The sequence below is a fragment of the Limanda limanda genome, chromosome 1 (genome assembly GCF_963576545.1).
Source record: "Limanda limanda chromosome 1, fLimLim1.1, whole genome shotgun sequence".
NCBI lineage: Eukaryota > Metazoa > Chordata > Actinopteri > Pleuronectiformes > Pleuronectidae > Limanda > Limanda limanda.
The window spans coordinates 33,266,960-33,290,968 of NC_083636.1; the positions used below are offsets into that span (position 1 = coordinate 33,266,960).

The window sequence follows — 24,009 nt, forward strand, 5'->3', positions numbered from 1 at the left end:
GTGCCTGTCAGTGCTCGGGCCCTAAAATATATAATGATTCGAAAATCTTACAAAGACTAAATTCTTCCTGCTTGCTCGCTCTTGATTATATTGGCTGAAGACATTATTTAGATTTACTATAGATCTATTTGCTTTGATCTCCTCCCTCTCCTGCGCCCCCCACCGGCGGAGGCACCAGCAGGCACCGGACTGATGACGTGGTTGGGTCGGTGGAGCACAGCAGCAGGATGGCCGACCAGAGCAGGCAAATCAAACTCGCTGCAGCCAAGAAAAAGGTAAAAGTCATTTGCAACTGGACCGGTTCAATGCTTATGGTTCCGCTGTGGTTCGCCGGTTCGCGGTGCTGGTGGTTTTTCGTTCCGTTTTGTCACCGATCTACTCCCGGTGCAGGGGTGTTGTCATTACACGTCGCCCGACCTCTGCTCGGTCGCTTCTCGCTCCCAGCCTCACTCCCCCCGGGCGTGCAATGCGCAGGAGAGACCGGTGCTTCTCCCGGGCCTGTGCTTGTAGCATGAACTTTCCCAGATTATGTGGACTATTTTTAGTTCTCGGAGACATTTGCAGAATCCCGCGCTGATAGTCTATACAGCGACTAATTCATTTTACTCGCTTTGCCTGTTGGTAGCTTTGTATCTGACGTGGAATGTAGTTATTAGCAAACCCTGGCATGCTAACTAAGGCTGGTTAGCAACTTGGCTAACTGATCAGTTGGTGCTGTGTGAGTGTATATACTCAGAAGACGTGTAGCTTTCTGTGTTGTTTCACAGAAGGGGCTCAGTTATCAAAGTAAGCGGCTACCAGACATTATTGTTTAAGCAAACACTGGTGTTAGCAATGTAGCACAGCTAGCCGGATAGGATGACGGGGACTGTTTTGACAGCTGACACCCCTCTTCCCTGTCCCGTTGTGAGCTTTGGCTAGGTTTGCTGTGAGGCTAGTCTCAAAGATGGCCTTATCTACTGTGGAATGATAGCTTCGGGGGAAATGTCTCGTCAGCAGTCTGGCCTACAATCGTCCTGACTGAGTGGTCGTGGTGGTTAAACGTGACATTTTGCTGCAATTCAATGTAAAGCGCTTTACACATCCCCCCTTTGGTTCCTTGTGGTACCCAAAGACAGCTGTTACACACACAGGCCTCATGGTCAAGGCACAGGGGACAAACCCACTCAGGCATGAGAAAGTATGTTTCAGATGTCACATGTGCAAACTGCAAATAGACGATCTTACTTTGCCACAAAGATACCAACCCCATCTTGTTTGGTTTAGAACGTTAAACCAGTGAGCAAACAAGTCAGAGTGACATTCAATAACTTGCTGGCTGTGGTTATGCATTCCAGTCAACAAATGAAACCGGATCTGTGGTGTAGCTGGTGTATTGTCAGAGATATCCCCATTCATTTAGCTTGACAAGACTCTACAGTGATTAGAGATTAAACTGTATGTCTGTAAGGCTTAACGTTTGGAACAAGACCTAGAGATGAATAATTGAAGTAAAACATATGGCTTTTTGTAAATCAGGAAGCAGGGGATCCTTCTCTCTGTCGGTCAAGAAGTACTCATGCATTCATGCTCACATTCATTGTTTACCCCTCTCATGTCCTGCTCAGCTGAAGGAGTTTCAGCAGAAGAGCTCCCCTGCCAATGGAGGAGGAGAGAAGGGTGGTGGAGGAGGAGGAGGGGGCGGCGGCGGACCAGGGGCCAAGAAGAAGAGGAAGGGGAAGGGACTGAACCAGTATGATGCACCTACAACAGATAGAAACTCCCCAATCAACGTAAGTCTTTTCTTTATCGTCTTCTTGTCAATCTGACCTTCTGGCTCAAATAACAACCTCTCTTTGTGCTTGACAGTCTGTCTCTGTCCTGGTTATCTCTGGTTTGTCAAACCCAGTGTGAACATGTTAAACTCAGTCTTTTGTTGTCTGTTTACAAAAGGCAATCAAAGGATTAGTGCGTGTTATGTCTTGCACTTACAAACTGTATTGCTTCACTAGTCAGTGACTTTAGTCTGATAGATAAACAAATCCAGAAGAGTTGATCATAGAGTGCTTTATTATTTGTTTTCTTTAATTCAAATGATTTATGATGGTCTCCTAATGGCCATTGATATAAAAGGTTGCCGGTTGTGAACTGATATGGTTGAATACTGTCAAGTTGCCAAATGTTTCCCTCCAGGCAATTGATGGCACACAGTGGCAACAACACAGCAGTATTAACATCTTCTGTGTTTGCTCACCAGGTAATGGAGTGAAAATAATGTTTAATCCAGAAAGACTAGAACACTGGGCAAGAAGCCGATTGTTTACCCTTTGACCATAACAGTTGCCATTGTCAGGTTATAATGCAAAGGAAGAATGTGGGAAATTTGTTTTGATTTTGTGAGGTAATTTAGTCTTGTGCAGCATAGGTGACCTGAAGAATATATATATTTTAGTTATAATCATTAACTCATAAAAATAAACATTTAATGTTTGATAATGGTTAAATAATTAAAAGTAACATTTTGGAAGCAGTGATCACTCAGTTGTTTTTAATTTGTCAAAAGTAACAGGAAGTAACATGGCCAGTGGTTGTTTTGAAAACCACTGGCTGAGTGAGGACACACAGTGGGGCATGTGACTCCAGCTCTTTCAAACACAGCGATGGGCACGTAGGTCAGTTTTCCACAGACCATTTCAGTTAGTCTGTCGTTTTCTAATCCTAACTGAAATCTGGGCCTAGTTAGTTTGTGGAGCTGATTTAAGAGAAGCAAGAGATTTGTAGTCGGAGAATAGTTCTCCACAAAGACAACATTTGGGAAAACAATGCACCGTCCCAGAGCTCTTATTGTGATTTAAGAGTTTACATCTGTAATTTTCTTTGGAATTGAACTGCAATAAAACGCAGCTGATAAATATTGACTTCTTGGGAGCAGCCTCAGTTTCTCCTCATGACACTTCCTTTTCTCTTCTGGACCTCCTCTTTCTAAGATTTCTTGTAGCAGCAGCTTGTTTGTGTCTTTCTGTGTCTTAAATAACTATCACTCTAAATCGTCCTCTCCTTTCGCCAATTTTTTACTCTCTACCTTTGTTTTTTCTTTCCTGTAGTTTGACAGTATTCTCAAAGTATTTAATCAAAGCAATGGAGTAGCCCTACCTCTTTATGGCAACAGTCAGGTGAGACTGTCTCTCTCTCCCTTCCTTCTTTGTTTCCATCCTGCCTGGTTCATCTTCCTCTGTATCCCTCTGCTGTAAATACCTTCTCCTCACATGGTATTTAATATTGCATCTCGCTTCCCCATTCTTACCTTCCTTTTACGTCAAATGCACTTGTTCTAGTATATCACATTAAACTGAGAGCATGCTGGCGAATTTGAGTTCTTGCATTGGTGCTGTGCTTTTTAAATACTTGTCAAGAGTGCAATAAAGGTTAAGAAATATGGAGGATGTGTTATTGAAGTATTGTTGGTGATCACTTGGAGTTCATATTTCTATATAGAAGTGCATTGAAGATGGGAATGAAATGCACAGTGGCTGGCAAGAGTCTCAGTATTGTGTTGTGCTGTGTTATCTGCATCTGGGTGCATTATGCAGGCATGCATCTGGGAAAACCAGAAATGTGTGTACTGTCTTTTAATTTTAACCATTTTCATCGCTGCTTTTGTGTTTGCTGCTGGTTATCTTTTCCTTATTTGTATGCACCCATTACTTTTTGTACAAAAGTCAAAGTAACATAGGAACATTTGTTATAGTCTAAGTTTTTCATAGAGCTCAATAGGTAGCAGTGGTAGGTACAACTCTCTGTTAGCTATAGTTAACTAAATAGATACCAACACTTAACCTCCATTTACTTGTTTGTTAATGTCCTCTCAGCTGGTACACTATCATGCAATCATTTAATTAAGTAAATTACACAACTGACCTAATCAAACTGGCACCATTAAACATTCAGTGTATGGAATTTCTTGTTAAGGTTGCATGTTGCAGCTGAACACCCCTCACCTCACCCTCTCCTTCCAAACATGAAGGAGAACCTGTGGAAACCATAAAAAGTAAAAGGTCTAGTTTGTCCAGTTTGGACGACTGTAAAAAAAAACCGATTGGAATATAAAGTATTTAAATATTAAGGACCCATTCTAGGGTAAAGAAAACAATGAAACACGCTAGCGTAAACATAACTAGGATTATTTTATATTCCATTTCTGCCAATAGATCCCTTTCACCTAAATCTTACACAATCTTAAATCTTAAACCAAGTCAGTACAGTAATAAACGTAATTCCCTCTGTGCACGTATTGTCTTGTACATCATTATTGTCTTGCTCTTGCTTTTTAATCATGACTGCTCTTTTTCCCGGCATGAAACCAGTGTGTGCATTTTTCTGTTTTATGTGTCACCTCAGACCTTTGCTGACGTGGAGCCCATGGGGTCTTCAGTTCCCCAGCTGCTGGAGGACCCAGGGGGCAAGCCTGGCCTTGGCTCACCTGAGTCTAACGCTGCTGTGCCTAACACTACTAATAACCCTGAGTTTGTCACTCACAACGCTGCCCTGCAGGTGTGTCTCTCACATCAAGTCATTTTGTCTCTGTCTCTATTTTTCTTCCGTCTTACAACTGTCACATTATGAGCCTTAACAAGATGACTCTAATAAGTCTCATCAAATTTGCTGAATTGATTCTAATATAAGAGCGTGATGATGGGATCATCCCATCCGTGCTTTTGTTTTTCTCTGGTGCTTTTTTGTGCTTATCACACAGTTTCTTTTTTGCTTATCACATAGATTATTCTTACATAAATTTGATCAATGTCACTTTTATCTGTTTTTCTTTCTCTTTAATTCTATTCCTCCTTTCAATCTCTACCTCTCTCTCTGCAGGACTATCCAGATACCAATGGCAATGAGAGTTTAACAGAGGAAAATAGGTGGGGTACCTGACTTCTCACTGCCACTCAGACCCTTGCATCTTTTCATGGAAAAACTCACACCACATAATACAGGGACATAATTATACATGTGGTCCAAGTTTTTAGTTTTATGTTGTGTTTTTGCCTAGTTTTAACTGTATTTATAGGCTGTAAATACTGACTTTTCTTCTACCAAACATTAAACAATATTTTTAGTTATTGTAAATTAAGTATTGCACCTTATATGCAATTATAATAATGTGTGTGTGTTGTCCTGCAGACCACTGTCTTCCACAGAGAGCCTGCGGCAGCTCTCACAGCAACTGAACGGCCTGGTCTCTGAGGTATGATCTGTCTCATAAATTCACTCACACATTTCTTTGTCATATGGTGTTATGGGTTTTTAACAGTGTAACATTTGTAACAAGAGTGTGTTACATCAATTCTCAGGAGAAATTTTCAAATTTGCCAGCTGGTCTGAATGGCCTCAAGCACGCCGACGGCACCAACTGAAGCACCAAGCCACATTTAATATTTCCTCTGATCTTCGGATTAGTGAAGTCAGCAGCAAAACAGGAAGTGTGTTTTTGGTCAGGTTTCTGAAACTGTTATGACCTTTTACTGTCTAAAAGTCATGCAATTTGGTTGATATAATAGCAGGTCATACATTTATATGTTAAGCAAACAGAATTTACAGTTACTTTCAAGAAATATGTTGAAGTATTTTTGCCCCACATGGTGGTGAAAAGCAGATGAAACCAGTGTTTACTAAATGTATTTCACGTCTGCGATGCATCCGCTATGTTTAACCTTTAAGAATGTGAAGATAACTTTTCATTTAGATACAAATATCATTTTAACATGAATGTTTACAGATTTATAAATGAAAACTAACTGTTATGGACTTGATGATGCCTTTAGGGTCTATATATAAACCTAACTTGAAAAAAAAACCATGCTGATTTCTCTGTATTGGAATGTCATTAAGGTGAGGCTCTGTGTCATTTCAGTCATCTGCTGCGTATCAGAATGGAGATGGTGCACCCGTTCTCACTGAGAGAGAAATGGAGGTGAGATGGACATCTAACTCAAATTTTCAATGAACTAAAGACTTACTCTGAGATTAGAGACCTGCAATAGAAGTCAGTCAAGTCATACACTTAACCAGTATACACAGTAACTGGTTAAGTGGTCTTCCTGGGGCTGGCTATAGAAGGGAGACAGAAACTTGCCCCTTTGCACTATGTAATGTTATTTCACTGACCACAGGCATAGTGAGAGAGACTTTATCTGACAAACTGAGGTCATTTGGATCATGTCCAGATTTACATAAATAGGTCGTTATTAAGGCTCCACTATTTTAACTGCTTTAACCACCATCATATATTTAAGTTATCTTTCACGACTTATTATTAAAAAAACATTTTTGCACCACTTGTAAAAGTATTATTGTTTACCTCCATGTTAATGATTCACATTTGAATTTCCCACCTTCCATATGTTATTTATTTGACTCCGGCCACTGCACTTTATCCCTCTCTCGTGTTTTTTTTGTATTGTTTATTTTTTTCTTTCCCGGATGCATGTGTGCACGTGATAGAGTCGGAACCAGGAGCTGGCAGCTGCCCTGGAGTCCAGCAACCTAACAAACTCTCAGCTCAATATCCAGCTAGACCAGCTGGTAAGCAGCAGCTGTGTGTGTGTGTGACTGTGTGTATTTTCCTGCACGCCTCTGTGATCGGAGTAACACCATACTTAACCCTTTCACTATTTAATGCCACTGCATGTACTGTATGCATTCTGCTCATCACCTTGAGTAACCTCACTGGATGAAGTCATGTATGTTTTTCATGTTATTTATTTATCTTTCTCTTAGGTTGACATAAACTCATTTAGAACCTAAGCATAAAGTAAAGCCTTAGGAGCAGATCGGTAATAACAAGATTAAAAATGGTTTAATAAACATACTAACAGCAATAAACTAATATACATATATAAATAATTATAAAAGCAAATGATCTACAAACCAAGTTCATTATTTTAATCCTTCATCTCTGTCCTGTCTGAGGTCTTTGGTGCCAGAATTGTACTCATGTTTTATAGAACTGTGTTTCACTGTGTTTCACTGTGAATGACATGTTGATGTAACCCTACTTAAATTGATATCCTGTTGATCTGGCAGGCAAAGCAATCTCAGGAGCTCACAGATCAGCTACAAAAGGTAACCAGTACTTTTTCCCATCTCTGTCTGCTTGACTGTCTGCTCATTACTGTCTTCATTCCTGTCCGGTCTATACTGAATTTTCACCTCCTTCCCAGTCATTCAACCTTTTTTTTTTCTTTCACAGGAGCGAAAAGAATTTGAGCAGAGATGTTCCAAAGAGCAGGGAGCCATGCGCGAGCAATTGCAGGTAAGGGAGAAAAAATGAAACCTCCCCATTCCAACCCTTCCTCTTCTATGTTGAGAAAATGCAGTTAATTTTATGTTGGGATTTAATGAGGGACTTCAGTTGACATTTGCTGACTCAGAGAACTGTGCTCTGTGTTTGTATTTATTTTCATTAGGTTCACATCCAAACTATTGGAATACTGGTATCAGAGAAATCAGAGCTACAAACAGCACTACAATACACACAGCACGCTGCACGGCAGAAAACAGGTTTGTGTGTTTTATAAGAAGAGGTGCATTCACTCGAATGGAAATTTTTCATCTGAGCAAGACATTGACCCCCTCAGCGGGTAATTCAAAGTTTGTTGTCTGTGTGTGTAGGGGAGGCAGAGGAGTTGAACAGCCGTCTGCAGGCAACAAAGCAGAGAGTTTCAGAGCTGGAGCGAACCCTCTCTTCTGTCTCAGCACAACAGAAACAGTTTGAAAAGGTTTGTAGTCAGTAGACTCCCTGTAAACACAATTCACTGTGAAATGAGCTTAACAAACTAACACAATCAGCTACATGAATGTTATACAGATAGTCAGCCTCACACAGAAGCCCGTCCCACGTCCTTTGTTTCAGTGAAAAATATTTTCTGAGATGTTTTTGTCCTCCTGTCCAAGTGTCTGTTATTTTTAATAAATGTTTTTGTTATTGTCCCCAGCACAATAAAGAACTTGAAAAGGAGAGAGACAACCTGAGACTTGAGGTGTTTAGAGTAAAGTAAGTCTGTTTATCCTACAATACTTAAGGAGACATGTTCCTATAAGATTTTGATGTTTGGCCAATTAAAATCCATCAAATTATACACAGAGCAACAGGGGGCATGAGCCAAGTGTCCCAGGTCTTATGAGTATCTAATATACTTTGTTTTTGCAGCAATGTGAGTGAGGAGTCGAAGCAGCAGAGCTCCGAGCTGTCTGAGAGGCTGAAACTGACGTCGCAAGACAATGGAGCAATGAGGCTGGAGGTGGAAGATCTTCGCAAGAGGCTCGAGATTGGTGACCTCATGCTGCAACAGGTGTGTTACACCAGACCCACATTAAATCTTTTCCCCTTTAGTTAAACTAAAAACAAAAAAAATGTATGTATAAACCCGCATTCAATTCCGGTGTTTGTCCTTTTCATTTTTCATTAGTACTCCAATCAGTCGGATCCCAGCAGTGCCAACCAGCAGGCGCAGTTACTGGTGGAAGAGAAACAGCAGCTGGAGTCTCAAAATCACCAGGTCTGTGTGCAAGGACTTTTCTCTTACTGAGCCCTCATACACACACGTTGCTTTAACACTCAATGTTATGCTCGCCTGACGCTTGGTGTGGCATGAACGTGTAAGCCATTTCTCCTGGACACACAACATATCCAGGCTTCGTGCTAACATGCTAACTGTCATTGCAAAGCTTCAGGGAACTCAACTGCAACCAGATGAGCATTCCCCAGGTTCACCATCTGCCTCCTCTATCCAGGCACAGTTTGACATTTTATGTCAGGCAGGAACTGTATTTGCGTAAATGTGATTTGACTGGCTTGGGCCTGCTCTTGAGTATTTGTTTGCATCCAGTGCAGCTTAAAAGGTTGATCTTTTCTCATCTTCTGCAGCACACAAAGCAAAAAAAGCAAAGCAACAAAACCACAATGCTGTCAGACAATCATGACATCACTCAATCAAAGTTAATGACACGCTTTTCTGTTGAAGGCTTTAACACGTATTAGTGCTCAGTTACATTTATCCACATACTTCTCCACTTTGTCATTCTACTTGCCTAGTTGGTGTATAGATAACTTGAACCTCAGCCACAGTCATAATTTTCACGTTAGTATTTGCATATAATAACACATAATGACTTGACAATTATAATGACTTGCTACATTAAGGTTACAAAGGTTTTAAATTTTTTTTTTTATCATTTGAAAATAAACCAACCACAACTACTATGAAAACCGTTTCTGAACCATTGCCTGTTTTTCCTTCAGAACCAGAAAGTCTTGTTTTGTTTACCCATTTTCCTCTTTTATGTCTTTTATGTTTTGTAGCTGATGGAGTCGATTGGTCAGCTGAAGACAGAGAGGGATTGTTATGCAGAGCAGATCCAAGAAGAGGGCCTTTTATGGAAGGACAAAACAGAACAGCTCCTAACACAGGTTACTCACTAACTTGTTGGCTGTAGTTTAAAAATAAAGAGAGTGCTATGTCCTTTAATGTTGTTGCAAACAAAAGACTTATTAATGTGTCTATGCAGGTTTCATTGGTTGCAGAGGAGAGGGACAGAAACATCAACCGAGTCCAAGAGTTGGAGGCCAGCATCACAGAGCTAACAAATGCTGCAGGTAATAGTTGCACACTGCCCTCACCTACTGCGCCTGTGTCCACGTTACTCTCCATTCGACAGCGAGGATTAATAGAATTGGTTCTCCGCTGATCTTTGAGAAACCTGCACCTGATTAATGAGCTCTTTAGATGAAGGAGACTGACTAGAGCGCTCTGAATCATTAGTCCATTTTAAGTGAATGGTTTCTTTAATGCAGTAAATCAATCAGTGTGCTCCAGTCTTTGTCCCACCACAATGCTAGATTATACTTATTTTTCAGACATTCAGTTTTTGTATGATAATGTGTCATTTAGCACTATATTGAAAGCTATAACGGACTAAACGCTGGCATCTTGCAGGTGGCACAGCTACCATAGTGAAGTGTGTTTCAATGTAGCAATATTACTAATTTTGAAAACTTTCATCCTTCTTTTCCTCCAGCGTTACTGTCGCAAGAGAGAGAGGCTCAGGGTAATGAAGAGCCTCCGTCCTCGGGACCGTCAGAGAGTGAGGTGGCTCTGCAAGAGAGCCTCGACAGACTACAACAAGAGAAAGAAGCCCTGGCTGAACAGTATCAGGCTCAGGTATGCACCTCCTTGTTTTCTTCATTCCTAAACATCTAGATCTATAAACAAATGTCAAATGTCATGAGATCCACATACTGTATTGTAACAGTTTTAAACAAATCTAACTTTACCCTTTGTAACATTTCTCCCCAGCTGAGAGACAACACGCAGCTGAGCCGCATGTGTTCTGAGCAGGAGACGCGTCTGGGGGAGATGGAGCAGCAGGTGGAGAGCCGAACCCAGGAGGGAGAGGACCGTCGCCGCATGTTGGAGGATGTTCAGTCAGACAAGGCCACTATTAGCCGCGCCCTCACCCAGAACCGGACACTGAAGGACCAGCTGGCTGAGCTTCAGAACGGTTTCGTCAAACTGGTGAGGCTGCAAATCTTGCTGTCCATCTGTACTTTTCTAATGACTCTTTAGAATTAGTATTCAATTATTGTATAGAAAAGGTTTTATCTGGGACTCTGTAACAAAGTGTTACATAACTTCATGGCAAGCGTTACCTCAAAGGGTATGACACTTCTGCCTTCAAGCCAAAATGTCTTTGTTTGTACAGACTAATGAGAACATGGAGCTGACCACTGCCATCCAGTCAGAGCAACACGTGAAAAAGGAGCTGGCTCGCAGGATGGGTGAACTGCAAGAGGGACTGCACAATGTCAAGGAGGAGGTATGGTCACACGCCACTTTCAATTGCATTTGTCCGAGTTTGCACTTCAGCTGAATTCACTTTGCTTCCTTGTATGTTTTTAGTTGTCTTTTCTATACATGTTCTCTGCCACGTCCATAGAGATTAAATTAGTGCCTTGACCACACAGTCAGTATCTCTGTCCTCTTGCTCTAATCTCCATCTCCATTCCGCCACCTCCAGCTTGAATTGAAAAATCAAGAGACTCAGGGTCTGATGGAGCAGAGGGACCAGGTGGTGGCTCACCTGCAGCAGTACTGTGCCGGCTACCAGACCCTGGCCTCCGAGAGAGAACAGGTCCACCTACAGTATCTGCAGCAGTGCCAGCTTATGGACCGGCTGCAGCACGATGAGAGCCAGGGCCGTGTGCAGCTGGAGATCAGTCACTGTCAGCTCAAAGAAACGCAGGTGTGTGATTCAGGAATAAGAGGTTTTTCTCCAAACGTAAATCAATTTATATTTGAATGTGCTTTAAAACCCCTGTTTCTGTCACTGTTCATTCTTTATCATTTTTACGAACAGTTTGTTCTTCATTGTTTCAATGACTCACTGTCTCCCCCTACAGGACCATCTGGAGCAGTTGGTCAGAGACAATGAGCAGCTGAAGTCTGACGTGAAGGAACTTCTCCACAGCTCAGCTCTTGCAACATCACCGAGAGACCAAGGTAAGAATTATCTAAGGTGAAATATGAATACGATCTGAAGAGGAACAAGAGTGTTTTTGACCTCAACAGATTTATTAGTCTGTATGTAGTGATAGTGATGGCACCACATACTCCCTAAATGAGGTAACCCTCGTTTTACAGCTTTCATTCGATTTAAATACACTTATAGGCAGGGAAAGCCGTTTTTAACCTGTGCTATCTACAGTTATAATTGCTGCAATCTCACATTTTAAATCTGACCAATTCGTTTTACAGGTTGGAATCACATGTTTAAGAAATGGGAAACAATATATATCCAGCTGTCTATAAAAGTCTTCACAGCTTTAATTTGTCATTATGTCATTAAGGTGATGGAGTGGAAAGCCAGTCCATGCAGGAGAGTCCAAAGAGGTCCTCCTCCATAGTTATCCCAGAAGACTTCGAAAGCCAGAAAGAAATGGTAAGGAGGGTGATGAATATTTATGCAAGTATACTTAAAGGATTTATTGGTCCCGGCCGGGGGTCCTGTGTCTGAGTGGATTTTCTCCTGGTACTCCGGCTCCCTCCCACAGTCCAAAGATATCTGTCTCTGTTTGTTTTCCCGGCCTCTCGCCCAATGTCGGCTTTGATTGCCTCTAACTTCCTCCAGTGACCCTCAAAGGATGATTGGAAATTTATTTAAACGAGACAAACGTTTTTTTTCCTCATCACCACTTCCTGTCCCCCTGCAGGAGGAGTTCATCCGTGGAGCTCTGGTTCACTTGGAGGGAGAGAGGGACGAGGCCAGGAGGCTACTGGAGGAGGAGCACCGGCTCCACATGGCAGCCCGGCACCAGGCCGCTGTGGCCCTCAGCCTTGAACACCAACACCACAGCCACGAAACTGATCATGACCATAATCATGAGCACGATCACACACATAGCCAACATGGTCACTGTGAACACAGTCACGAGCATTCAGGTGAGGAAGACTACATTGTGCAAGTCCTTCTGGTTATGTAAGTACAGTATATTATTATAATGTGTACTCTGTGCTGTCCTCGGCTTAGAAGGAGGAGTTCCAGTTGAAGTTCATCAGGCCCTGCAGGTTGCCATGGAGAAGCTTCAGCACCGTTTCACGACCCTCATGCAAGAGAAGGTGGACCTGAAGGAGCGGGTGGAGGAGCTGGAGCATCGCTGCATCCAGTTGTCTGGAGAGACCGACACCATAGGTGAGTATGAACAACAGCACAGAGGGTCAGAAAGGGACAAAAATTCTACATCACCATAACAGTTGGTGGTGCAATGACGTGCTCTGTTTGTCTCTTCAGGGGAGTACATAGCCCTGTACCAGAATCAGCGAGCCATCATGAAGCAGAAACACCAGGAGAAGGAGCATTACATCAGCATGTTGGCCCAGGACAAGGAAGAGATGAAGGTCGGTTATCGTGACCTTTCATTTAATATAATCATCAACGCAGTACAATGTCGTCCCATTCGATTGTTGGTGTTGAAGCATTTTATTGCTCAGTTGTCTCTCTTACTAACATTCAAAGAGTAAAAGACCGTTGTGTCTCTGCTGTGCATCAGGCAAAGCTGGCGGAGCTGCAGGATCTGGTGATGAGGTTGGTGGCTGAACGGAATGACTGGTACACCCGCTACGCCGAAGCGGTAGCTGGCACAAGCACAGTGAACCCCGACCTGCTTCCTGTTGGGGAGGATCACACTCATCCAGAGCACCATGGGCACACAGACATGGAGATTGATGCTGTCAGTGGAGCAGGTAGGCACAGCCAGGATAATGTTCTGTCATGCTGCAGATATTCAATCCTAAATCAATACATAAACGGCTTGCCATTGATGTGTGTGTAGAGGAAAGAGTCGGGAGGTTAAATGTGTCATCTCAAGCCACATGCAGCCAAAGAGCTGAGATGTCTTTTCTAAGTTTTCTCCATTTTTCTGTCAAAGAGAAGGATTCTTGCTAAAGCCGTTTCAGACATGGCCTTCAGGTTAAATCCAGAGAATTGGCTACTGAGTTTACCCGCAGTTTGCCTTTCACACATTCTCAACACAGCGGGGGTTTTCTGCACAGACACGTTCACTACAGCAACAAATCCTCGGATATTCCGGCGAGAGGTGGAGGTGCAGCAGGCAGAGGCAGGAAGTCGTGTAGTGATGATATTTACAGCCCCCGACACTGTCGTCAGCTCTTATCACCGCAAAATGTCTTGGCATCTTCGTCCGTGTCTTCAACATGGCACCCCTTTTTCACTTGGAGATATTTAGTTTTCTTTGTTCCCTCTACAGAAGCCATTGAGGTCATTCCTCTCTCAGAGTCCACCACAGGCCTGGAAGCCCAGGCACTTTCGACCAGAGCAGCCCAGACCGACTCCAAGCCCCTGGGACCCAACGAGGACGGCACTGCGCAACAGATCATGCAGCTACTCCAGGAGATCCAGAACCCCCAGGGGGCTCTAAGATCCCCCCCCTTCCTCGGGGAGAACCCCTGCATCCCCTTCTTCTACCGGCCCGACGAACAGGATGAAGTCAAGATCCTGGTGGTGTGAGGTGTGGGTCTGAGAAAGGCGTGAATGTGTGTGTGCGCTAATGGACATCTTGAAGTATGGGGAATATTGAACACCACCGTTTACCATGTTTATATCTAATAGATCATATTCACAAACACTTGGACACCTTACAGAAGAGATCACAGATAGAAGAATGTCTCTGACCCAGTTACATTACAACACCCCCTCTTTGTTCCGCGTGTTGGCACGATTGTGTGCATGGTTAAAGAGAAAGTATTTTCTATTTGCTCTTTTTATGTTTTTGTTTTTGGTTCCTGATGCTCTTCCCAGAGAGAAGATCATCTGTATTCTTGAACATAATCTGATTATTCCCAGTACCGCAATTTTTATTCCCCATCCCCTCACTCGTCCCCCATCTTTACACATAAGTGCAATAAAGGGGCGGTGTACTCTGTGCCCCTGCTGAAACAGTAATTAAAGAGCTGTTGTGAATTAGCAGCCTGTGTGTGCAACTTTGCTACAAATCTCAGTTTTACACAATTCACTGTACAAATGCCAAAAAAGAGCATTCTGTTTGAATGTAACAAACTGAATATTCCCTGTATGTTTGTGTGACATGAAGAGAGAGAGGAGGACAAGGGTGCAGCAAGACGATATCAGAGGTGGTGGTAGAGTGAGATTTAAGTGAAGTCAACAATGGAACTTAGTGCGCATAAAAGCTTTTTTAAGTGTAGGCGCAGTTTCTAAATCGAAAGCACACAAGTTAAGGCTCATTCATGCTGACGGATGCATTGATTTCAACATGCCCCCCAATGTTGACATGGTAGTTACGTAATACATCCACTAGAGGGCAGCACGTAGATGCCTGTAGTTTAATACAACTGGCAGACTTACTCCTCAAAGACGTCCTCCAGTCTTATGGTCGTTTCACTTGAACTATTGGCTACACTGCCCCCTACGATATCTGGCAGGACTGCTCCGTTTCATCTGTGTCTGTACAGAGCATAGATGAGTCTTAACACGATCTGGTTCAGGAAGACAGAGGCAGGTGTTGCAGAATGATGCTGTCCCTACAACTCCCTTTTTTCTCCTCTTTCATTGTCATTTTCCTTCAAACACTGAAAAACAAGTCGTACCTTGATACAGTGCAATGTGTTGATATATGTTTGTGTAGCGTTGATGTTAAACCAAGAAGTCATCGTTATTATTTTTGACTCAGCGAGAGGATGAGGTGAAACCAAAAGACCCCATGAAGAAAGAAAAAACATTCTGTTATTGTGGCATTATTTTCTCCATTGTTGCTGAAAACAACACATTCGAAACACGACTTTCAGATACACAACAGAGCGCCACGTTCTACTTCTCAAGATGTTGAGGTACAGAATTTGAAGAAGTTACAGAAAGTATAGAGTTACAATCTATATTTGCAGTCATACATCCGCTTTTGAATATTCTCTGATCACGATCTCAATCCACACTTCAATCACTCAAAGCTCATAACTAATTTATTCTTCATCTTTATTCCTCATCTTCTGTTTCACGGGGTCTTTAAGTTTCTAAACAAACTAACCATGATTACTAGGAGCCTGTTCTTTTCTGTTACGTTTATCTCTACACATCAAAGATGAATTAATGCACATCCTTTACAACTGGACTGTGTGTGTGCGTGTGTTTGTGTGTGTGTGTGTGTGTGTCAGCGTCTGTTCTGTGTGAGTAGAGCTGTATAAGATTATATAAGTACGATTGCACTAAAACTGTACAAAGCTTCTCCGTCATCTCAGTTTCTACCACTGAGCCTCGGCGGAGCGAACGAGGAATCCTATGATGCGTCGCTCTGGGCGCTGAGGGTTCCAGCCGAAGCAACTTAATTTAAGTGAAAGCGCGCGCATGCGAGAGACCAAGGTGTGTAAACACGAATTGAACATGATGATCGTCATGACGTTATTCCCAGACCTTTGGGACCAAACTGAATTTGAGAACATGAGCAACTTTTCATTTTTCTCAAGGAGAGAAGTCAAATTCATATTAAGATATCATCACATTGTCTATCGATAATCGAGTAAATCTCCTTGTGGTGTTAAATAAATGAGAAATCACAGAGGATTCCAACATCTGAACTGATGTTTCTTTCACCTGAGGACACGATGAGCATTCAGCTTTAGGAGAGAGATAATAGGCCCAAGTTCAAAAATGTAGATCAGAGTATAGGACTCTTAATTTTGACATGAGTTTATATTGAGGTAGAGAACAATTTGTGACCATATGAAATTTCACACTCGATATTGATAACTAAAAATAACAGGACAGAAATGATCAGTGCAGATTGTGATCAAAAAATGTAATGTAATGACAGTTTACGGTGAATAGGGGCCGTATATGACTCCTCTACCCGAACCACATCCCTTTGACAGTTGGTTTCTGACTAGATTTACTTCTTTACTCTCGATTTTAAAAACCCTCGCTTCTTAGCATTCTGTCACTTTTTGTTTTTCTCTTGAAAAGTGCCACAAAATGAATTATTTTTTTGTTTTTGATTCTAGGATCGTTGAGACCAAGATGGTTAATATTTATATAAATATACAAAAAAAATCCTTTTTAGTGGTGTTTCTGGGACTTGTAAATGAAAAGGTGAAATTACTACAGATAAAGTTACTTCCCACTCTTTCTGATTCACTGTTAAATATGTTCCGTGTGATTGAAACAAATAGGAATGAGGAAGCATTTATTGTCTTTACCGTAAAAGAGGCAGTGTACATACTGTAACTGTGTAACATATTGTATATTCATTATGCCTGGTGTGTGTGTGAGTGTGAGAGGGGGTTTGTCGGCAGCGTGGGCTGTGTCTACGTACAGAGCCAGGGTGTTGGTGGTTACTGACCGGCTGTGATTTAATACAAAGATTGACTAGGAAAAGAAAATCTATTTATTTGAAGTAAGTTAGAATCTGAACTAATCACTTTTAAAGTCAAATTGAAGCGAGTGTTGGATGGAAATGAAGGATTGTTGTTCAGAGAACTGATTGGTCTGAGGGCGGCTTCACACAGAAGCTTTCTGATTTTTTTTTTCTTTCCTTGAGTAATAATTTCTCCCCTTCTCCTGAATAAAACTGATTGAGCAACTGAAACAGTTTCTGAATGATTCATCATTTTTATAATGAATTTATTGATAATCTTTGAAACTGCTTAATGGAATTCAGTCAACATCAATTGTATTATTTACTATTTCTATTTACACCTAAAACGTCTTTCATAAACATGCAGCATACTTTGGCTGATCGTGATTTTTTTTATTAATTTCCATTAGATAATTAGTATGATGCTTGCATATAGTAAGGACCAAAACTAGCATTTTAATTGATTTGATGTCTGATAATTTCATAAATTTGTCTTCAGTTTATAAAATGTTTTTTTGTCTGATTATACAAACCCCACATATTTAATCTAGTAACTTCCATCATCTGTGTCGTCACAGGACTTATAAATGTGCCAAATCTCACTTGTACTCTCATGCCAGGTTGCTGGAAATATGTGTAAATATGTATTTAACTGAATTAAAAAACATTTAATTTGTTTTTAATGTAAAACCTTGATCCCATGATGTCTCCTCAAAGCTGATAAATAACAAACACTCTCTCAGGAACAGATGCTGATGTCAGGCATCCTGAAGGGGAAGAAAAAAGACGGACAGAGAGGAAGAGTTTCAGTACACTGAGGTTTTTAATGTGTTGACATTAAAGCGCAGCCGTCCTGCTGAGTAACATCATCAGTTTGAACAAGACACAGGAGCTGGAGCTGCTGCAGGAATTCACACACACACTCATGCTGCGTCTCCCTGCTCTTCTACACACACACACACACTCACACGCAAACATACACACATACAGAGAGAGAAAGACGAGAAAAACAAACCAACCCCCCTCTCTGCTACGAGCTACAGTATCAAACCTGCCTGCACACGTCAATATACATCACTGTATTATACATTTTTTGTAAGTTTTTTAAATATTATTTCCTTATACAGATACTCATTTATTCATAATAATTTAAATACTCAGCAAGTACATACACTGCAGACTAAACTCTCTAGACAGTAGAATTACATGTCCCATAAGATGCACCACACATATACAGAATAACACGTTGATAAGATATGTCCATAATAAACTATTCACTGTTAAACCATTGGTAGAATATGCTTCTTTTTGCTTTGCAGTCGTGGAGGACCGGGATGCACACGTTTTATTTTACATCAATGGAGGTACAGAGGCAGGGGTGGGGGGGGGGCTTAGTCGTGGCTGGTGGGTCGGTTTCTGTCACGAGTCAAAAATACAACACATCACACTGAGTTCAGTGGTAGAAGAGAGGGGGGGTGCAGGGTGTTGCAAAGATGGGTTCGACTCACAGGGCGAAACAGAAGGAGCGCTCGATAGTTTTATGCATAGACTGTGGCTGTTTGTTTGTTCTCACTCACCCCCGTGACCACTGAGAGAGGGAAGGAAAGGAAAGAACAAAAAAGAGAAGCAGAAAAGAAATGGAAGGTTATCATCCTGAATGATTCGATGCAGTTGACTTAAAAACACACAGAAACCAGATTTCCCTCTGAGAAAAGAAACAAACAAAAAAAGGAGCTCAGGCTGCAAACCCAGGCCACAGATCCCCTTCCTCCCAGTTAGACATTTTCTCTTGCTTTTGTTTGAATGGTGACATGCAGCTGTCTGCACGAACACGTCCTATATAGCCTTTTTATATATTGCACTTTTTATTTAGATCCAGCCTCCATAAGGTAACGCAAAGTTTGTGTAAAGATTGAAGGAGGAAAGAGGGAAAAGTGGCACCAGGAAGTAAAAAAATAAATAAATTGGGAAACCAGTTTGTTTGTTGCATAGTTTCTGTGGAAGCACAGACAACAGTGTTTTCAGAGGTGGTTGTCACACACATGCACGCTCATTTGCACTCGAAATGATTCAACTACTGGAGAAAACGTGGGTAAATCTACGGATGTTTGAGGCTTTCTGGAGTCAAAAATGCCCAGAGAGTCCCTCACATGGTTGCTCCTCCTGTCCTACAGCAAGGACAGGAAGAGGAGGAGGATGAGGGAAAGCAAGGATGAAGAGCAGAAGCACCCTATCTGTGCAGATATCTGAGGGTGAGGAGTCTGCAGCTCATCCTTGATTTCCATTACGCCCTCCTCGATCCATCGAGTGAGTGAGTGGGTGAGTGAGTGAGTGAGTGGGTGGGTGGGTGGGTGGGCAGTCAGGTGATGGGAGTTTTAGAGGAGAGGAGGTGAACGAGAGGACAGGGGGCTTCCTCTAAGAGGCAGGAGGCGGCAGGGGGCTCTCGGGGGGGCGAGAAGGCCCGCTCTTGTTTGGCCGGCTGTTTCGGTGGAAAGAGTAGAAACAGAGAAAAAACAGGATGGAAAAAGATGAAACTCCCGAAATATTAAGGTGAGGAGTCACTGTGTTTATCTGCAGCTCAGAATAAACTCAATACAAAAAAAAAAGATAAATACTGAATTTATGAACAGGACCTCTCCTCTCTGTCTTCTATTCCTCACTATGGTTTCGTTTTCTGAAAAGTGTGTCCTCGCCTGTGATCTTTAGGGGGAGCACTTTTACAGATCAAAGCCTGAATACAACTGGAACTACAAGTGCAAGGAATTCTTCACTTAAGCTTTGTGATGTGATACATATATTTTTTTCCTTTTACATTTTGAGAATAAAGTGGAAATGTCCGGATGATTTCAAAGGTTAAATCTTAAAATGTCAACTTTATTTTCAAGAGGCAAATAAGAAAAAAAATCTTTCTCTTCTCTTGTGAAAGAAACGTTTAAGTTTGAAGTATTCCTTTATTTAAAAAAAGATGATAAATCATAAAATAAAACTTAAAAAAATAAAACAAATGTTAAAAAGAGAGAAAGAAGTCAGCAGCCAGAATCCCCATTTAAAATGCTGGAGTGTAATACTCAGGCAGAGTTTCATGCTCGACTTGTAAAGTCTCCTCCGTCAGGTTTAAAAGGAGGAGGAATATGTTGTGTGTTTGCTTGTATATATATATATATATATTTGTGTGTATTTATGTAAGCAGGTGTGCATGCATACGGGCACACACTTTGTCTTATCAGGTATTTCATATTCTCTACATAGTTCATCTAAACTGAGGGAGTTGGGGTTTCGGTCATGCAGCTGTGTTTTCAAGTATTCTGCATCTCTGTGTGGAACAGAGGGAGAGAGAGAGAGAGAAGAGAGAGAGAGAGAGAGAGAGAGAGAGAGAGAGAGAGAGAGAGAGAGAGAGAGAGATAGAGAGAGAGAAAGAGAGAGAGAGAGAGAGACAGTTTGTTGTAAGGGAGGAGTAGATGCAGGAGAAGGGAGCTGGCCGAGGTCAAGTGAGGCGGAAAAACGACAAGAAGGTGGCGCTGTTGTCCGTGGAATCTCAACCCAGAGGAGGGGCGGGCAGAGCGGGGAGGGAGGAGCTCGGAGGGCTAGTGGGTTGGAGAAGGCGGGGGTCTCCGACTGCCACACACACACACACACACACACACACACAGACACACACACACAGGGAGAGATACAGAGGGATGAGGTTGGATTAGTATTTGTCAACGCTGGAAAATTTACTCTGGATCTCCCCCCCATTGTTAAAATTCATGCACATACACAGAAATAGGACATCATCACAGACAACCACCTACATCATGAGATAACACATATCACTACATGAGATATCAGGCTCGGTTCCCATGGCCACAGCGCCGCTAAGGCTGTATCCATGTATATATGTGTATATATATATATATGTCTGTGTTCTGTCAAGGCCTCACTGCACAAAGTTAGGGATGAGTGGGATGTGGTGACAAATTTAACATCACGTACAACACGGACACAAAACCAACAACAGTCTTTAAGTTGTGGTCTTTTGACACGAATCCTGTTCAACCCCCTGCTGCTGCTGCAAATAGGAAACCTCTTCTTTCTCCCGACACACTGATGCCACCTTTTAGAATCAAGTTAGCATCAACAGCAAAAAAAGAAAAAGGCTACGACCAAAATCAGCTCACACACTGATGCAAGCTCAAACACACCCCCTGGGCGGGGGGGTGTTTGCCAAGCAGCGCTCTGAGAAGAGAAATGCAAAGTGAGAGAGAGAGGAGATGGCATGCAGTGAAAACATGAGAGAGGATGAGAAAGAAGGATTCGTGATGGCGGTGATGATAATGGCGGACAGTACCCAACGTACCAGAAACGTCATCCCCTCACTGGTCAGTGATAGTGATTCTGTAGAAGGAACCATAGTCATGTGCGGGGACAGAGGTGTGGTGAGGGAGAGAGGGATGAAGAGAAGAGAGAAGGAGTGCAAACGGTTACAGTGCAGGAAATGACCAATGTGACGTGAGCTCAGCTCTCCGACAGACACTGCGAAATGATTTAGATGGAGAAGTTTTGGAGAGTCGGATTTCGAGGAGGAATTTGTGTCGGTGAGAGCTTCACTCTGCAACGTTAGCGTCTCCTGCAGTAAACGAGGCAAGCTGCTGCTCGGACCGTGAATGTTCGAAAACAGAAGTTAGCTCACAGACACGGTCCAGCACAAGGAGAAGTTGACAGGTGCAGATACAGTTTATGGAGAAGAGAAAGAAAAACCCAAACGTTTTCCATCCCCCTAATTCCAGCTTTGAAGCTTAAAAATCATGATCATCTAGATGAGAGCAGAGGTGAGGTGTGTGTTAGTGGTGATCAGAGGAGTTTGAACTGGTGATGCTTGACAGCGTGTGGGATGTTCAAAGTGGTGGAGGAGAGAAATCGAGTCAAGGTGAAACCAAGAGAAAAATAAATCACGATAATCACATGTCTATTCTTCTAGTAAGGGATCTCTAACCATCTATCATCCTGTACCTCGACCACAGTTCTCCACTTTCATTTACCTCCTTCATGTGGCTTCAGGTGTCTTCACATCCCCCTTAGTAACAGAGAGCATCCACACTCCAGGTTGGATAGCTCCTCATAGTTAAAGCTCTTTGATGGTTGTTAAAATCCTCATGAAAATAAATCGTTCTCCATGTTGGTGTGAAGAAGGGTTTACAACACGTCTCATGTGTTCACTCACCTGGGCACATTTGGGGGTCCGCGGTTAGGCCTGGAGGGCACGGAGGGTGGCGGCCCACTGTAGGGGTCCGGAGAAGCTCCGGGCCGAGACGGGACAGGGGGTCCCCCGGCAGGAGGAGGCCCGGGCGGAGGCCCACGAGAGACGGGGCGGCCGGGGGGTCCCGGCGGAGCTCTGCGGTTCGGAAGTGGACTGGTGGCCGGAGACCTGGAGGATAACAATCACAGAACATCAGAATAATCATGGAAGAAACGACATCACATAAACCACTGAATTATGATTAAAAGAAAACAATACATCCAAAAAAGATCCTGTTTCGCCTGACAAAAACAGATCTGTCTTATGTCTTACCTTCCTCCGGAGTTGGCCCGTTGCACCTGCAGCCAGGAATCATCCACGGGCGGCGGCATGGCGGTGGTCACGGTTGACGTGCTGATGTCGCCGATGATGCCGAGCGCCTCCCGCAGGGCGTGGTACATCCGCAGCATCTCGTCGCGGTGCGTGGCCTGTTCCTGAGACTCCTCCATCAGCGAGTTCTGGTCGCCGCACGAGTACAGCTGGGCCAGCAGGTCGGCGTTGATGTACTCCTTCGTCTGGACGGAGAGAGAGAGAGAGAGAGAGAGAGAGAGAGAGAGAGAGAGAGAGAGAGAGAGAGAGAGAGAGAGAGAGAGAGAGAAGAGAAAATGTTCTGTGATCTCTGGAACATTTACAGCCGAAGACAACATTAACACTCCTGAGTACCACACCGGGGACTGACATTGTTAATCATGAGGTGCATGATGGTCTTGGGCATCAGGTCGCGGACGGTCTTGCTGACGATGGCCATGTAGGAGTCCACCAGGTTCCGAATGGTCTCCACCTGCCGCTCCAGCTGAGGATCCATGCTGTGCACGAAGCTGTCGGTGCCGCTGTCTTCGCCGCCGTCACTCTGCAGAGACAAAGTCGGAGAGCATTGAAGGAAAGACGGGAATTGTCCACAAACATCATTCTCTTCTTCAGTTATTTTATATTCATGTTTTTTTCGTCCAATAAAATGTTGTGGAAAAGACAGCGTGATGATGAAAAGACACAAACATACCTTTCCTTCCTTGTCCTACACGGTCAAACAGTGATGGAAGATAAAAGACATCGAAAAGGACAAATATAGAAACACATGAGATACATGACAACATTAAAATAGACGCACATCAACATGTAAAAATCACGTTTGTCTGCATGGTTTTGACAAAGTGAGGGTTAAGAATGTGTTTTACTGTTCATGTAGTTTGTAGAACAATTTAAACTATGATACTGTTCTACATAGAGTGAATCTTTACCGTGACCCGTTCAGGATAAACTCCGGCTCGAAGGAACGAGGCCTTCCAAGCGTCGATATCCTCCTGACTCTCACAGGCCAGCTCCAGCTGACGGTAATCCTTATAAACGTTCCTGTGGAGAAAACGTATTTTAGGAACACTGTTGTTTTTCAACAGCCGCACATCCTTGTAACAGCAATGAAAAAAACCTAGTAAGTATTTCACTTATGAGGAACATGTACTTTATTTATATTAGCTAAAAGATGTAATATTTATATTTCAAAGGCAAATATCTGACTTTTTTTTTCTGCACTTCATTTCTTAACAGCTATATAGACACTAAATTAGTTTTTATTACCAGCTGTAAAAAATAACAAACAAATAACACTGACATACTGAATTAGCATCTCTGCTTCCTTATTTATTAGTAAAATTACCTCATTCAATTTTTGCTTCAGGGCTTTGACTTGTTCCATTTTTATTCTTTTTTAATTCCACATTTTATTATATTACTGTAAATGTATCTTATAGTTATTGTTCTGAATGTTTACGTCTTAATCACTTTATTGTGCTATTTAACATAGACAACAGCTACACAA

At 42.5% G+C, this 24,009-nt stretch overlaps 2 protein-coding genes across 4 annotated transcripts in view; one reads left to right on the forward strand and one right to left on the reverse strand.

Annotated features, from left to right (window-relative positions):
• The first annotated feature begins 211 nt into the window (after positions 1 to 211).
• On the forward strand, positions 212 to 17,146 carry golga2 (golgin A2). 2 transcript variants are annotated; one of them, XM_061085243.1, is made up of 27 exons: positions 212 to 275; positions 1,608 to 1,772; positions 4,378 to 4,530; positions 4,852 to 4,898; positions 5,161 to 5,224; positions 5,891 to 5,950; positions 6,481 to 6,561; positions 7,063 to 7,101; positions 7,229 to 7,291; positions 7,446 to 7,539; positions 7,651 to 7,757; positions 7,974 to 8,032; positions 8,189 to 8,330; positions 8,448 to 8,537; positions 9,341 to 9,448; positions 9,547 to 9,634; positions 10,057 to 10,199; positions 10,335 to 10,553; positions 10,741 to 10,854; positions 11,056 to 11,280; positions 11,438 to 11,537; positions 11,885 to 11,976; positions 12,248 to 12,476; positions 12,565 to 12,726; positions 12,826 to 12,932; positions 13,085 to 13,277; positions 13,802 to 17,146. In XM_061085243.1, the coding sequence occupies exons 1-27, from the start codon at positions 228 to 230 to the stop codon at positions 14,059 to 14,061; spliced, it is 3,252 nt and encodes a 1,083-aa protein (XP_060941226.1). In that variant the 5' UTR covers positions 212 to 227; the 3' UTR covers positions 14,062 to 17,146. The 2 variants fall into 2 exon arrangements, with proteins under 2 accessions (XP_060941226.1, XP_060941302.1); XM_061085319.1 differs by lacking the exon at positions 4,378 to 4,530.
• Positions 17,147 to 20,465: 3,319 nt separating this feature from the next.
• The window catches only part of dnm1a (dynamin 1a), a 44,047-nt gene continuing 40,503 nt past the window's right edge, over positions 20,466 to 24,009 (reverse strand). For both annotated transcript variants that reach the window (XM_061071330.1, XM_061071339.1), the window contains 6 exons: positions 23,432 to 23,543; positions 23,194 to 23,208; positions 22,873 to 23,043; positions 22,467 to 22,708; positions 22,119 to 22,322; positions 20,466 to 20,530 (listed from right to left, as the gene is read on the reverse strand). In XM_061071330.1, coding sequence (XP_060927313.1) covers positions 20,500 to 20,530; positions 22,119 to 22,322; positions 22,467 to 22,708; positions 22,873 to 23,043; positions 23,194 to 23,208; positions 23,432 to 23,543 — 775 coding nt within the window. In that variant the 3' untranslated portion in view covers positions 20,466 to 20,499. The remainder of the gene's footprint in view (positions 20,531 to 22,118; positions 22,323 to 22,466; positions 22,709 to 22,872; positions 23,044 to 23,193; positions 23,209 to 23,431; positions 23,544 to 24,009) is intronic.